General features: G+C 52.2%; 1 protein-coding gene and 1 long non-coding RNA gene across 2 annotated transcripts; one reads left to right on the top strand and one right to left on the bottom strand.

Moving 5' to 3' along the window:
- Window positions 1-529: 529 nt before the first annotated feature.
- On the bottom strand, window positions 530-15,661 carry Tmem43 (transmembrane protein 43). Its single transcript, NM_001007745.1, is given in 12 exon segments — window positions 530-2,302; window positions 3,728-3,845; window positions 6,346-6,447; window positions 7,057-7,131; window positions 7,339-7,460; window positions 8,664-8,734; window positions 9,346-9,415; window positions 9,665-9,714; window positions 10,500-10,594; window positions 10,989-11,123; window positions 12,004-12,153; window positions 15,565-15,661. Coding segments are annotated over 12 exon segments (1,203 nt in total). The 5' UTR covers window positions 15,577-15,661; the 3' UTR covers window positions 530-2,099.
- On the top strand, window positions 1,618-11,822 carry LOC148006320 (uncharacterized). Its single transcript, XR_015686841.1, has 2 exons — window positions 1,618-2,391; window positions 10,477-11,822. It is a non-coding gene; the product is annotated as an uncharacterized LOC148006320 (long non-coding RNA).
- Window positions 15,662-15,795: the final 134 nt, after the last annotated feature.

The raw sequence follows: 15,795 nt of genomic DNA, 5'->3' as shown, positions 1-15,795 counted from the left end.
TGACAAACTTCCTACACTCGATTTCATTTCTGGGGTTTTGGTTAGGCATGACTATGTCTCTTGAGATGTAACCTGTTCTGGCAGCTGTGAGGAGGCATGATGGGAATGACATGTTAGGCTTGGAAAGTTTGCCTGCTTGAGAACAGCGTGGCAGTGCCTCAGATGGGCAGAGGCGCCATGCCCCAGGTACTTGGGCTACAATTGATTTATTCCTCACACCCATGTATGGTGACAGGCTCTGACCCCATTTTACAAATGCAGCAGGCTGGCCCAACACCATGAGTCAATAAGACAGACATGATCTGTGTGCCACTCAAAAACAGTGCTTTCAGCTCATGCTCCTAGCACATTCTCAAGGTTCATGAAGCATGAGTCACTTACTTTAAGTAAAGCCAAGACAAAGTAGACTTAGGGCAAATATTGAGCTGCCCTTTCAGAAAGAACTGAAACCATTGACAAGGAGCTGAGGGGGTTGGAATGGGTCTGAGTCCTTAAAAGAATGAACAACAAAAGACTACTGGCAAGATCGTATACCAAAAGATAAGTAGAAATTTATTTCAAAATTTAATACAAAGAATACAAACCTCATGGTTCCTCAAAGACATCAAATTACTCTTCTATAATTTTCTCCTAACTTTTGAGCTGGCAGGTAGAGACCATAGAAGAAAATGTTACACAGACCAAATCCCAAGCGTTGCATATTTAAGCATCACTAACTGTACTGTATTTTCCCAAACCATCTGGGGAGTTTCGATGGGATTGTTCCAGCGTGCACTGAACAGTAGTGAATTATCATTTCCATCCTAAACCCAGTAAGCCGTCTCCGGCTGTATTTCACCCAGCTGAAAGCACAGAAGCCATAGGACATGAAAGGAACTGTCACTAGGGCCAGAGGGCCTGATACCTTGGTCAGCCACCAAACACTCTTGTTGCTACAGCAACCAGTTTGCAAACAGAAACGATACAGGATAAACCAAGGCTCTGTGATAACATCAGGGCTAAGTATCCCTTTCAAAGGGTGTAATAGTAGCAAGGTAACTTAGAAATTCTATCCATTGGTATGGATGAATTTTACCTGGGATGAGGACAGTGATGGACATTAAATGCAAAAAGAACCGCCCTGCAGCAACTACTTGGGGCTGGAGTGTCAAGGTCAAAAGCGGTCCCACAGAAAAGGGCCAGACATGGCCTCCTGTAGGAAGCCTGAGTCCTGATTCTTGGCTTCAGTTGACTGGAGGTCACTTAGAAAAGCTTCCAGCCTTTTCTTAGAATACTGACTACAACATAAAAATGACCTCCAAGTGAACAGATGGTCTGATAGCAGAGGACAAAAGGGATGTGTTCCTCCACAGTCCCAACCCAGCATGACGGTGCATCCCCTAACACTGGTTCAAAAGCATAGCAAAAGTGAAGCTTCCCCATGCCTCAGGAGCTAAAACCAGGCAAGCCACGCCCGCTGAAACACCATTCCTGCTGAGTTAATTTCAGTAACAGCAACTGTCAAGTGTGAACCGTTCACACGATCCTTTTTGGGAAGGAAAACACGAGAAGTGAAGCAATAGAACCTAGAACCAGAGGCCTGAGGGCTTATATAGAAGCACTCTGTCCTGCCACAGTGACAGAGACTTTCGGGACAAGATCTTCAGTGTTAACTTTAGGCCACATCAGGTTCTACCCAGAGACCTGGTGTGGGGTGCACTCCTCCAAGCCTGGGTGTCCTACTGATGAGGTGTCGCCAGCAGTGGAGAGTGATGGCTGTTTTCTGGGGTTGCGGTTGTAGCTGGCGGTTGTGGCAGTCCTGGCACTTGGTTCCAGCAAGGAGGGATGGGCAGGGAGGCTGAGCCCTTCACCAGCAGGTCAGCTGACAGCTCGAGAAGGGAAGGCATTAAGCAGAACAGTACTTGCTGGGTTGCCACCTCACGCTGCTTCTGCCCACCAAAGCTGCATTTTGGCAAGAAGTGGAGTGGAGAAGACATGAGCTGGTGAAGAGCAAACCCTACATGCAGATGTGGACACTGGCCTCTCAAAGAGTGGGGTGTGTAGATGCCTGCCCCAGCTAGAGCTGGGCAGAGGTGACAGGGAGCCTAGCCTCTGAGGCTTCACTCCAGCTTTTTGGTTGGCACCCGGGTCCGTGCAATGATAATGGGCACCAGAGCCAGGCAGCCGAGTAGAGCAGCCCACAGCGGTCGGTAGAAGAGCCAGCCAGCAGCCACAGTCAACAGTGTCAGTGAGGTGGCCACACAGAAGGCAAAGGCTTTCAAGCCAATGTTGACTAGATCTCGGAAGACAGGAAACCAATCCACTGTGGGGAAAGGAAAGACCATGAGTCCCTGAGGACATTGTGCTCCCTGCTCTAGACTGTTCCTCTCTGCCATTTGAAGGAGGAAACCAGTAAGTACACATACCTAAGGTACCAGGGGGTGGGAGTGGGTGTGGGGGGGGTCTCAGCAAGCTACCACAATATTATTCCTGTGCAGCCCAGACCCAAGTATGAGTATGAATCTTCAAAGTCCATGCTTAGGCCACTGAAAAGACACCCATAAAACCCTCTCTCCTAGAGTCAATACTGACTGACAATCTACACTGTTCAGTCAGAGCCTGAGCTCTGTCACTGTGCCAACCCTACAGAGACAGGCTTGTCTATCCTCATGGCTCCATGCCTTGCATAGGAAGTCCCTGGAGTTCAGCAGGTCACATTTACTGATGGTCAGGGAAGGCTACATGGGTCCTGCCACAGCTTGCATTATCCCTCCACACTACATCTGCCCTAGGTGCCAGCAGGCCTCCAATGGAAGAACCAGGATCACAGGTAGGGCATTTCAAACATGGTGGATACTGAGACCCAGAGGGATTCAGTCACATGGCCAAGATAGTTGTTTAAATTCTGATGGCTGGTATTTGTGAGCACAACCTCAGATGTCCAGGGGAAGTCTGAGGGATGGATGACCTCAGTTTCCCATCTGTAAATGAGGAAGTCCCCCTCAACCCCAACAGTTACTGCCAATCTCAGATGTGCTCCAGCCACACCTCTCTCAGCCCACAGACATCAGTGGGGAAAGGGTTTCCGCTAGCACCACAAGAACGCTAGATGGGGACATGCTGAGGCGGAGGCCTTGGTTCAAGTCTCCCTGAGCAGGCTCTCCTCCTGCCTGGACAATGTCAGCCTGGCACACTCCACGTCCTGGGCACCAGGACTTGAACCAGGTTGGCTTGAACTTGGGTTCTCTGATGCCAAACTCGGCAAGTGAGCATCCCTTCCCCAGGCTCCAGATGTGCTGGCTGCTGCAAACCTGGTCTGGCTCGGGAGGGTGTTTCCACACAGGAAATCCCCAAGTAGGGCAAGAAAAGGAAGCCTAGGCGGGGATATCCATGACTCTGACTTGAGGGATTTCAGGTATAGATCCAGTTCATAGCACAGGCTGCTAAACCCCTCCCCATGGCTGCTCAGTTACCGAGTAAAGGATGAGCAGAGCAGGCCAGATCATGCAAACTGGACCAGCCCCCGACCCCTCAACGGATGTGAGTGCCCCGTCCCTCACACCTGCCTCTCTCTGCTCCTTCATTTTAAGCTACTTACAGGGGTCACAGACAGGCCAGATGTTTGCTGTCTTCCTCACAGATCCCATCAGTATGAAAGGTTGACTGATGGCCGTGTGACTAGCACAGGGCTACAGGAGGCAGTAAGGCTACAGGAGGGAAGGCTGGCTCCTGCACCTCCCACACCTACCTAGGGTGTAGAGGATCCGTGTCATGAGGTTGAGGCCCATAAACATGGCCATCCATCCAGCTGCCCGCAGGCCCCACGTCTTCATGGAATTGCTCTTCTGTTCTCTACGGAACACCTCCTGTAAGACAAGGTGGAATGGTGTCAGGACTCAGTCACCAAGTGGCAGTGTGGGTCCTGGTGGTGGCGTTGAGGGTGCTGTTGGCCATTTCCATACAGGGCACCGAGAGACAGGCAAACCTCTCACCTAAGTCTCTGCCTATCTGGCTCAAGAATGTGGAATTGAGATCTTTGTGGCTTTAGCTCGTGGTCTCACCTCAAAAAAGGTCACCATCCTTCCCACTGCATCTATCCCATACGTAGACACCTCCCATCTTTCTGAATGGGCAGTCTGGGATCCTAGGTGAAGCATTAGCCCTCAACCCCAGTGTTTGCTGCTTCCAGAACACTGACCCCAACTGACTCCCTCCTACTCTGTAGGCTGTGCTTTCTGCTCCCATTGCTGTCCCTGGATCTCTTCCTGCCTGTAAATGCTGACATCCTTTGGCTGCTTCATCAACTCTGCCCTGGGCTTGTCATACACCCCATGAGCCTGTAACTGAAACATAATACTATACACACAGCGCTACTTTTGGGCCACACTGCCCCGCTCCTACTGCCTCCTGGACACTGTCACACCTCCTGGAATGCTGAGCGCTGACTCAGAGCCTCACCTCAACCCGACTCTCCGTCCTCTCTGTGGCAAAGAATCCTACCACTTATCCAGAGGCACAACCTAGGGTCATGTGTAGTGTGGTCCCCTCACCAGAGAAGCAAGCTCTGTCAGCTGTTTCCCTGCTGTCTACCGTGATCCACATCATCACTGTTCCGCACAGGGCTCTTGCATCAGCCTGGCTGACCTCACTGTTTCCTCTCTTCACCTCATTCTCATACCACAACTGCCATAGCTCCAACCCCCTGACCCTCCACCAGGGCCTGGGCCACCTATGGTGCAGCCAGGTCCTGTTCACCCCTGTGGAGACTGTGCCCACAGCAACTCAGCAGCTTTGTACTCTCCTCCTGAGTCTTGGCTTAGATGCGATTTCTCCCGAGAGTCTCTCCCAGCCGTGGATTGAACAGTTCTCTGACTGTCCAACTCTAAGACATCACACAACGGACAATACCTGTCTCAGCATTTAGCGGCCACAGCCCAGTGGCTAAGAAATACCCCACTCTTAACCCAACTGGAATCTTCCTTCATTTTAAGGAGACAGGAAGCTGAGGCTCTGTGAGGTTGTCATAAAACCCCATGGCCTCACCATAAGGCAGTTAACTTGAAAACTATTCAGATATGCCTGTGCTACCCACATGAGATGCAGATGATGATGGTTTAAAATCATTTTAAAAATGATTTATTTCACAGATGAGGATGGTTTGCAGCTGGTGGGAAGCAGTGCCAGGACTAATGGGAACTTGACAGGAGCCTGTGATTCCTGAACTCTCCAGACTCTGGAGTTCCAGCTTTCTGACTTTGGGACCCAGCTTTCTTCTCAGTTCTGTGTGCCTGCCAGCAGCTTGTCTATAGATGAACCTTCCCTCTGGGTCCCTTCAGCCACGCATCCGACCCACCACTTTCTGGAGGATAGTTCCTGGGACTCTGCCAGAGAAGGCTAGAAACCAGGGGCTGGGCAAAAAAAGTCCTGGGAGAGAGAAAAGGACTTCTAATTTTAGAGCTGTCCCTAGGGTGACTCAGCCTAGGCTGGGAGGTAGTAGCCCCACCCTGAGCCCGGTAACCAGGCTCCCCAAACACAGACCAACCACACCCTATCTTGGCCAGGTAAAAGGAGCGGCTTGTGCCCTGACACTGACACACTGGCTATAGCTGGGAGGGAGGACAGAGAGCAGCTGAGCACCCAGTAATAGCAGCAGAAGGGCACAGCTGTGCTCTGAAGCCAGCTGTACCCTTGGCCTTTTCTGTCTGTTCTGGATTGAAACCCCCACATTTGCTTAATGCACACAGGGATGATCCTCTGGCTGTATCAGCAAGAGTGAGATCACCACAGTCTCACTGTCTCCGGCACAGAACTAAGGGTCAGCATCCCTCCACCTCAGCACTGGGTAAGATCTGACCTTTCCCAAACACAGCTGGAAAAGGCGTACCCGGTGGACTGTGGGACCTGTATGTAGGTGAGGTCACCTCACTCACATGGCCCTGATACTGCAGCCCAAAACCTGCAATGAAGGAAGTGAAGGAAGAAGAGATACCCAGGGTGGCCTCTTCTCCTCCTGGTGCCCACTGACAAAGTGGACCCTTTCCTGCCTGACTTGATTATTCTAGGGTGGACCTGTCCATTTTGAGACCTCTGCACAGAAACTGTCTATTGCTGGAGCATGGCTGCCCACATTCCTATCCCCACTTCCTGACCTTTCTCACTATCCCTCTACCCTCCCCCCCCCCACACAAACTGACAGCCTGAGAGGGCAGTGCCTGTCCTCAGTGCCCTGCTCATGCAGGAAGCGGCTGTCGAGTTCCCTTCCTTGCCATATGGCACCGGCCATGACCAGTAGTAGTGGGGCTTCTTAAACAGCATTGGAAAGAAGGGCAGAGTGTGCCTGTCCCCACACAGGCAGCTGCAATTCACCTCAGCTGAGAAGTCTCCATGGTGCAGGAGCAGCAAGGTGTCCCCGGACTTGGTGGAATATGGGATTAACTGGTCACCTCGCTGCCGGGCAATCACAGTAACCTGATCAGAGAAGTCAGTATTAGAGTTGAGTGGAGTGACCTGAGAGACTCACAGCCCACCTCTCAGACTCCACACCAGCTAGGAGGTGAGGAGATCTGGGGCTTGCTTCTACGGGATAGCACTTAGGATGAAGCCCATCTTGGGGCAAATCTACACAGGGAAAGGCCCTGATGGCCTCCTGGACTGAGAGTTCATATAGATAGGACTGGTGGTCACTGCAGGCACTAGAGGAATAACAAGGCATATGCACATCAAGCAACCAGACCAGACCTGGATCACTGTTCCCCCATGGCTGCCTGAGCCCCAAGAGTCTCTGTCTGCCTCCTAAGTCAGGTCGTGGTACAGAGTTCTCACTGTATGTACTGTGAAGAACCACGACCAAGCACTGGGACTGTGTGAAGGAGCTGCCATAATTGGACTAGCTCCACTAAGACTGTGGCTCCCAGCCTGGGGTCCAGGAGGTGCTGTGGGGAACACAGACCTCTGAAAGGGCCCAAGAGCAGGTCTGATGTCTGTGCAAATGAGAGAGGCACAAAGTGGTCAGGACACATCCCAAGGTGTTTGGGCCCAGGGGATTATGACTGGGGTCAGCCCTTGGGAAGCAGTTACCACGTGAGCCGGGCCCAGGTCAGGGTCATCACTGCTCAGTCCCGCATAAGAAAAGGAGACTCGAACATCACCAACCTGAGGGTAGAAGAGAAGTGGGAAGAGTTAGTGAGTAGTGATCCCATCAACTCTCCAACACCTGGTTGCTGATCACTCTCGTCCTGACTGTCCTGTCCCTTGGTCTCCAGTCTCACTGAACAAGCGCAACCTGGGTCCAGCCGCTGCACACTCCACTACTCTAAAGCCATGGCCTCTGCTGTCTGAGCCGCCCGCATGCCCGCGTACCTCCGGGTACTTAGGGTTTTCACTGTGGTAGAAAAAGTCTCCTCGGCGAATGATGTCCACATGGGGGTCCTCCAGCTTGGCCAGGCTCAGGGGCTTGAAGTTGTCAATCTTGTCAATGAGGCCTAGGGAAGCGGAATGCTCAGAACCCATGGACTCCACTCAGAAGCCCAATCTGCTAGCTCTGCAGCCTGATCCTGTCTTTGGTGCCACCAGACAACAGGGCCAAAAGCTTACACTCTCTAGTTTTTGCTCAGTTGTCTTTCCCAGATGGAGTGAGCCATTTTTAGGTAGTGGGTCTCATGTAGCCCATGGTGGCCCCAAACTTGTTATAAAGCTGAAGGTGACTTTGAACTCTTGACCTTACTGCCTTTACTCTTCAAGTGCTGGGATGACAAACCTACGCTGTCATGCATGGGATCTTTTGTTTTGTGACAGGCTTTCACTATGTAGCCCAAGTTAGCCTCAAACTTGCTATCCTCCTGCCTCAGCTCCTAAGTGCTGGATGGCAGGCCTGTGTCACACCGCTGCAATGCCCTTTTCTCTTCCTCCTCTTCTAGAACTCCCATGTCAGAGTCCGCTTAACTTAATCACTAACTCCAGGACAGCTTTCCCATGCCCTCTCCTGCTTAGCCAGCTTGGCTACAGTTCTGAGAGTGACTTGGTTTCTGCCACTCCTCCTCAGAGCACACCCATCCACATCTAGGCTGGGGTTTCCTCCACCCTAGGCTCCAGCTGAGTGGCAGAGCTGCTGGGGCAGCCAGGCCAAGCTTGGCTATGTGGATCTCAAGGGTCTCTCTGTCACCCTCCCAGGTGAGGCCCAGAGATACAGCCTCACCATTACTGCGACTCATGCTGCCACAGTAAACCTAGTGGGCTTCTCCTTACAGTCACAACGGAAGTTGCGCTGCACCTCCTTGTGGCAAAGCTAAAAGCCAGGCAGGGCTCATAGGTAGAGCCAGAGGTCAGAGGGAGGAGGGCCTTGTCTGAACTCCTGGCTGAGAACTGCCTAAAGCAGGTCTCTGGTGCAATATCTGCTCAAAATAGACATGCACAGAAATGTGACGAGGATGTAATTACCTGGACTAATTTCTAGAACAGTCTAGGCTTCAGAAGAACTGGCTGGAGTGAGAGTTCTACAACCAAGGACTCACCTCTCTATGGTCCAAGCCCAGAATATGATTCTGAGATGGGGGCAAGTTGGACCCTGATATCAACTATCATAGGCTGTGGGCCCGCTAGGGGTGCTAGGGCCTCAGCCCTGGAAAAGGCCAAGGGGTTTTGAAATGCCTTTGGGTGGACACCTCTACAAGAGGCCTGAGACTCACCTGCTGACAGGAAAAACCTGCCAATCTGGACAAAGGGGGCAGTTGCTGTGAAAGACTCCACGGCCATGGCACTGTAGGAGAGCAGGGACAATCAGTAATAGGACACCAGGATGGGATCTGCTTACCTTCAAGTTGTAATGTATCCAGGAAGGGGATCCAGCAAGTCTAGGCATAGTACGGTCCCCAGGGCTCCCATTTCCCTCTCTGGGCTGAGCATCTCTACTCTGTCTCATTATCCAGAAGCTCAAGCTTTTACCCAGACCCACCAGCCGGCCCCGCCCATTAGCCATGACCACATACCATTTCCATCTGGACAACCTGGACCCTGGCTGCATATGATCTAGCCAATCCCAAGAGCTACATCACTGTCCTCACCCAAGCCCTAGAGTAAGTTCAAGGCTCAAACAAATGCCACTACGCCCTAGAGCCCCCAACCTGGGCTGAGAGTAACAAGACACTCCAGTGCACAGAGACCACTCAGTCTGTCACCAGTGTTAACTTGAGGGTCAGCATTCACCAGGCCTTGATCTATGTGGAGTCAACACAGGGCTTTGTTAAACTTATGTCTCCTGTGTTTGCCACCCTGTGGGGCAGAGTTAACTCAACCAATCACTCAGATTAACTGGGACTGGAGCCAGCAAGGGTAAGCAAGGCTGGACTCAGACCTAGGCCAAGTTCTCACCTGGGGTTTTTGTGGCCAATCTCTCGGTCAAAATTTTTGCTACTGACAATTTCTGACCTCCACTCTGTGTCTGCATGAAGAGAAAGAAGGGACAATTCAGACCAGTTAAGAGTGGCCTCAGCATCCTCTTACCAGCACCCATGGCCCTTGGGGATCAGGTCTCCCTAGATGCTGGGCATGCAGGACTCTGAAGACTGGGGTGCTGTGGCCTTCCACACTTGCCCATAGCCCCACAGTACTGCCCACCACTGCCAGCACGGACTACGATGGAGGCCACATGTCCTGAGGATGTACAGAGGTCTGGAGGCCCGGGACTCACTGTAGGAATACTTTGTCTCCTTCTTCACCTGTCCATCTTCCGTGTACTCACTGCAGAAAAAAAGGCAGTTAGCAGGAATCAGCTCAGGTACCCAAGGCCATCTGCTCTCTAAGTGTCTCAGGGCAGAAATGGCCTCAAGGCCCAGCTGCCCACAGGGAGTGAAGCCTGGTGGGCTCAGGAACAGACAGCCCCAATACCTCCCCAGGTATTGCCTCTAGAAGGCCTGCCTACAGAAAGATGCTTTCTCAGCTATGCTGACACACTAGGCTGCCTCACCCAAAGGCACCTGGCCTTGGGCTCAAAGAGCTATCCAGCTACAGCCTCTGGGAGGGCCTAGGGTGGCAGGGGACCTTCTCCAGCATCCCTTCACTTCCCTTTCCTCCCACTGGCCATGTAGTTCAAGTGGGGCTGCGGCCAGTCCTGGCTCCAAGTGACCCCTCTGGCCACTGAGAACTTGCCCTTGCCTTCTGATAGCCTATGAGTTAACTGAAAAGCAACTTGTACTCTTTGTGAGAGGATGGACCAATGCAGGAAAAGTGAAGCAGTGACTGGTAGGGGAGGGTCACACTGATCCCAGTGACACCACTGAGCTGTGTACCCTGGAATGCTCAGGTGAGGAAGCTGAGGAGCTCTCTCTCAGGTTTGGACCACTCTGCCCTAGATTATTGCTACCTCTGAATAAAAGATCACCATGCACTAATGTTGGGGTTTGACACTTCTGACAGGCAGACCCTACGCTTTGAATTGAGTTAAATGGCATCTGCATGAAAGTCACTGCTCTTTATCTAACCCGAGCTCTTCACGCCCTCTAGGCCCTCAGCGCCCGGCTCCTCACTTGGACTCTTCTGTCTCCACCCACTGGTACATCTCCACATGCCGTCGAAGCTTCACAGCTGGTAGATGGACGCCATAATTTGGGTCAGACAAGAGCTTCAAAAAGAATCAAACAAATAAAAGTGTAAAGACCAGGCTCACGACAGTCCAGAGTTCCCAGGCCAGCGCTACCTGACTGCAAGAGAGACAAAGATGGCAAGACCGGAAGTGGGGGTGAATGAGGGAGACCAGCATGGGGCTGCCAACGTCAGCTCTCAACACAATGCCCATGACCCAGAGCTCAGACAACAGCCTAGCTTCTATCGTCAGACTGTCTGTGTGCTAACTGTAACCTGAGATGCTCTCACCCTCATGGCTGTGACTGCTGTCATTAGCACAGGGGAGACTGACTGAGAAGTGACTTGTCCACACACAGACACAGGGGGTCTGTGTATGAGGCCCAGTGCTAAGCCACAGCAGTGAGCAACTGCCACCCAGTCACCCAGCCTACCTTGGAAGTCCGCAGGGCCCCAATTATGTGTACCAGTCTCCCTTCATTCTCTGGAGCTACACTGTGGATGCTGTCAGGGGACACCACCAGAGACAGCCCCTCTGCAAGCAAGTTGGCAGTCTTCAGTGCTCGGCCCTGTCAGAAGCAGAAGAGGGGATTTCATCAGCTCAGGTGCTGTTCGGCTCCTTGCTGTGGGCACAGCAAAGGCCAGCCTCAGTGAGCAAAGACGTTGAAGTCTAGCAACTGCAGAGTGGAGACTAGAACCCAGGATCCCTTTCCCAGGAAGACCCCACCAATCTCCGGCTGCATGAAGCTGGGGAAAAGCTGTGTCTCCCTGCCCTGTACTAGTCCCGCACCTCCGCTTTCCTCCGCCGTCCACTCCCCTGGCTCCCAATCCATGTGACTTACAAAGGCCAATCTGAACCACTGTCCAAATCATGTGATCCAGGCCTAACCCACCAGCTTTGTTCTCAGCTTAGCTGACACACTTCAGCTAGCTCACTCAAAGGTACCTAGGTGCCTTGGCCTCAAAGGGATATCTAGCTGCAACCTCTGGAGAACCTATGGTGGCAGCAGACCCTCTCCATCATCTCTTGATTACTCCCCTCCCGTCACAGGTGGTGAGGTTCAGTGGGGCCTGAGTCCTGTCCTAGTTCTAAAGACTGAAACCTAAGCCAAGAACCTGAGAGATGGCTGTTAAATTCATGGTTCCCTTTTTCTCTAAGTCTAAACCGCTTCGGTGTGAGACTGGAAATTCGGGGTCCTTTTCTGCTCCCACAAGGGAAGGGGCTGCCTGAGAAAATTGTCACAATAAAGAGGCAGAGATTCCAGTCACCTAGTGTGAGTACCTGAATGCAGCCATGCCCAAAGCAGGTTTTCAGGGGTGTCGACCGACTCACTGCCCCTCTTGCTTACACTGAGGTATTTCTGATTACCTCAGCACCCTTTTCCCTCCTGTAAAACCTAAGCCCTTTGTTTCAGAGCCCAGCCATTGGATCCTCACCCTGCATCTTACCTCATTGGTAAAAATTAAGTAGAAGGAGAGCAAGAAGGTCACGAGCCCCACGAACATCCCACCGGAAGTCTCACTCAGCCGCTCCAAGAAGCCTGGCTGGGGGTCAGATGTCACTTTGACGTGTTCTTTCCTGCTGCCGGTACTGGAATACTGAGGGGGGAATTGACAGTTTGAGGAAGTTTGATTTTGGTGTCCAAGGAGATTCCCAGAAGAGACTCTCTTCCCCACAGATACTGGTGGACAACTATCCTTTGACATAGAATTTCTGGACCATAAGTTAGTGTATGTTAAAGATACCAATAGGCTATTTTACAAAGCAGCTAGAAATGTATTTTTTAATTAAATGTGAGAAGTAACGGCTGGGTTTCTTGAGCACTGTGATGTTCTGGGAGAGTGGCAGGTGGCCTTTTGGGGCTAAGAACTACCAGGAGGCTGTGCTGAGTGTCCAGTGAAAGGAGGCACTCAATGCTGGGTGTGCCTTCCAGCTAGAACATCAAGACAGGCTACGTGGAGGAAGGGGCATAGAGGCAGGCCTCAGGGAAAGGGTACCCTTGGCAGAGGACTGTGAAGTGATGGTGTGGAGCAGTAGCCTGCTGTGGCTGAGGAGGGCTGGGTAGACAGAGCAGACGGGCATGCCCAGGCAGCTTTCCACAGGCCACAAGCCACAGGTCAGTGGAGCAGGCTTCACCCAGCTTGTTACTGTCTGAAGTACGTCTAGTGCTCATCACCAAGAACAGGGACTGAGCCTGAATCCTGGCTCTGCCACCCACTAGTTGTGGGCCCTCCATGTCCTCACAGGTAAAGTGGGGGTGAAAACCCAATGCTTGGGGTGGTGGCTCCATGCTGGGGCCTCATAGGCACCTGTGGGAGTTGTGGCTAATAGGAACATTATCAGATTTCTCCACAATTGAAACTGGAGCTGCCACCCAGACTGTGGGTGTGGATGGAAGTCACAGAGATACAAAGTGGTCACCTGGCAGGCACCTCAGAGAGCCAGGCCCCTTCCTGCCCAGGATCAGAGGATGGATTTGAGACAGAATCCTTGAGCAGAGCTAATGCTACTTCTGGCGGCTGTCCACTGCTAGCTCAGGCCTGCTGAGGACACCCACGGTATCCAGAACAATACCATATAAAACTCAGTGGAGACAACCACTGCAGACAAGAAGGCAGCCATAAGCCAGCAGATGCCCAAAATGACATACTCATTTGTTACAGGCCAATCATGGGCTGGCTCAAGGGTAAAGAGGCTACCACTACCCATTTCACAGAAGAAGAAATCGAGACCCACTGTTTAGGTTATCAGCCTGGTTCAACACCTTGTAAGTAGTAAGTGGGTGTGCAATGCAGGGAGGGCCCTCTACCCTAGACTGTCTTCTTCATCGATTAGCGCAATTCAGGCTGAACAACGGAAAAGGAGACCTGTATCCCTGCTGGCTCCCCTTAAGGCCAGGAAGGAAGGGAAACCAGGAAGATGTCCCTCCAGCTGGGAGAGAGGTGAGGTGGGAAATAGCACCTGTGTGTATATGTGTGTGTATATGTATACACACTTATGTATCCACAGTAACGTGTTCCACTTCCAGCACACCGGGCTCAGAATCAACAAGCAATGAAGCAATGGGTGGGAACACACTGGGCCTGGAAATTGGCACACCAGGATTGGAGTCCCAGCTGTTGCTATATGAGCCTGGCAACATGTGCTCCGCCTTTCTGGTTCTGGTTCCTCACTTGCTGGTGACAACACCTACCTGACAGGAAAGTTGTTACACTGAATTCAGGGGCTTTTGTTCCACTCACTGTCTTAAGATTCCCTTGCTTACCCTGCCTGGTGACTCAGCTACTGCGTGGATGCTCTGGTACCGTCCCTAGGCACGGCAGAGCCACTGTCATATTGAAATCGGAATAGCTTAGATTGCCCAAATGAAGCCCTCACATTATGCGGCACGTTCCCTGGAAGAGTAGAAGAGGATCTTTATAACCTTGCCTGGGATTCTGGCTTCTCACTTCCCTCTGTGTCCCACCCCCAGCAGTGTGCAGAGGATACAGGAGGCAGAGGGCTAGTGGAAGGGAGGGCACACACCTCCATCTAGGCAGCCTTCCAGAGGCAGTCACCCATGCCGGCGTGGGACTCTGGTAATACCCACGCTCCTGTGAGTAAGCCCAAGATGGTTCACCAAGATGGAGTTGGTGCAATGGCTCCTTTGGTCTATGATTATCCTGACTGACATGGATGAATGTTCATGTCTTCCCGGGAAAGTCACGTAACAATGGATGGACAAAGGCACGCTTACTGAAGATATCCATTGTGTCTGTTTGTTGGTGTGAGAGTCAGACCCAAGATGGCTTCTGCCCACCAGGGCTGTGTGTACTAGCCTCTAAGTGTGACTTTTTCAAGGATTAAGCACCTCCCATGTACCAGGCTCTGTGCCCAGCAACCTCCCTCAAATTTCACAGTAACTGATCCCATGAGGGTAAACCCAGAGGCTTGTTAAGAGTGGAAGAATCTGGATTTGCCTCCAAAGCCTGCCCTCATCTGCACCTTCCCAGGCTGATGATATAGCAAGCCAAACTGTCTAAAAGCCCCCAAGCAGGTGTCTTCTGCTGGGGAACTGTAAAATTTGACGTTGAACATATGGATCCGAAGGGGTCCGCCCACTCTTGCCCGGCTGGCCTGCTGGTTGCCTTCTCCTCTGGTTCCAGTGCAGCATTCCTAACCTTTGGTTCTCCTCCCCTTCTAGGGCCGGACAATGTGCCAAGCAGATATTGCTTGGACAGTGGGTGAAACAAACTCTGATCTCCCAGGAGGTGTAGGAGGCCAAGAAGTTTGAGGACAGAGGAGGGGCCTGGGAAGAGGGTGTAACAGGCCCAAGGATGGCTGCAATGACACTCTACCAAGGAGGGAGAGAGGGTGTGACTGGGGCTGGCAGTGCTCCTGAGCTGGTTCCAGAGGCGCTTTCACCAGAGGCATTTATGAGTCACCAGCTTCTTCCACACCCAGTCCCCTAGTAGGTGGTGTTGCTCCGTTTGTTGAATGAATGTTAGGATTCACTAGGAAAGTTAAGGACTAGTTGCAGTAGGAAATGGCCAGAGGTCTGGGGCAACTATCTTCAGTCAGGGTCTCTACCCAAATCAGTGCACCAGGAACCGAGCAGTAGAGAAAAGCCTCCCTTTCTAGGTCATCCAGCCAGGCTTGTCCTGCTACATCACAGCCTAGGAGCACACACCCCCTAGGGAGCGGAGACCAAAGCAGCCTTTGTTGGACAGCTCCACCTGGGCAGGAGCACCTTAATCTGCTCACCGACAGACACTTTTCTCGTGGTCCTTCAGTTCCACAAGTTTTATATCCCCAGGGGCCCAGAAAGAAACTAGGAGTGGAAGAAGCAGCCGTGCACGAGCGGATTCGACTAAGAGCTGAGTCCCACAAACGTGCAGCCCGAGATAGACGAGTTCAGGGAGCTGAGGGCAGCCGCACCCACTGGGGTCGCAAGGCCGAAGGACCCAGCGCAAACCTAGGGGAAAAACGACCCAGATAATGGTGTAACCCGGGGATCAGGAAGCACTCACGTTCGCTGCCATGGTGGGCCTGGTTCGCTGCCGCCGTCTTGCTTTGTTCCTCTAGGAATTGGGATGACGACCGGAACGCAGAATACGGTGTCCTGTCTGCCACAGAGCTGCAAGACTCCTCGAGGAATCCAGGACCTGGCGGGACTCGGGATAAGAGTTACGGCCCCGCCTACGTCTCAAGTTGTCTGCGCATGCGCGTCTCAAGGATTGCTGGGAAATGTAGTCGGACGT

Source organism: Rattus norvegicus, chromosome 4 (assembly GCF_021556685.1).
Source record: "Rattus norvegicus strain SHRSP/BbbUtx chromosome 4, alternate assembly SHRSP_T2T, whole genome shotgun sequence".
NCBI lineage: Eukaryota > Metazoa > Chordata > Mammalia > Rodentia > Muridae > Rattus > Rattus norvegicus.
Note: the sequence above shows the minus strand (reverse complement) of the source record. Positions and strands in the feature narration are given on the sequence as shown.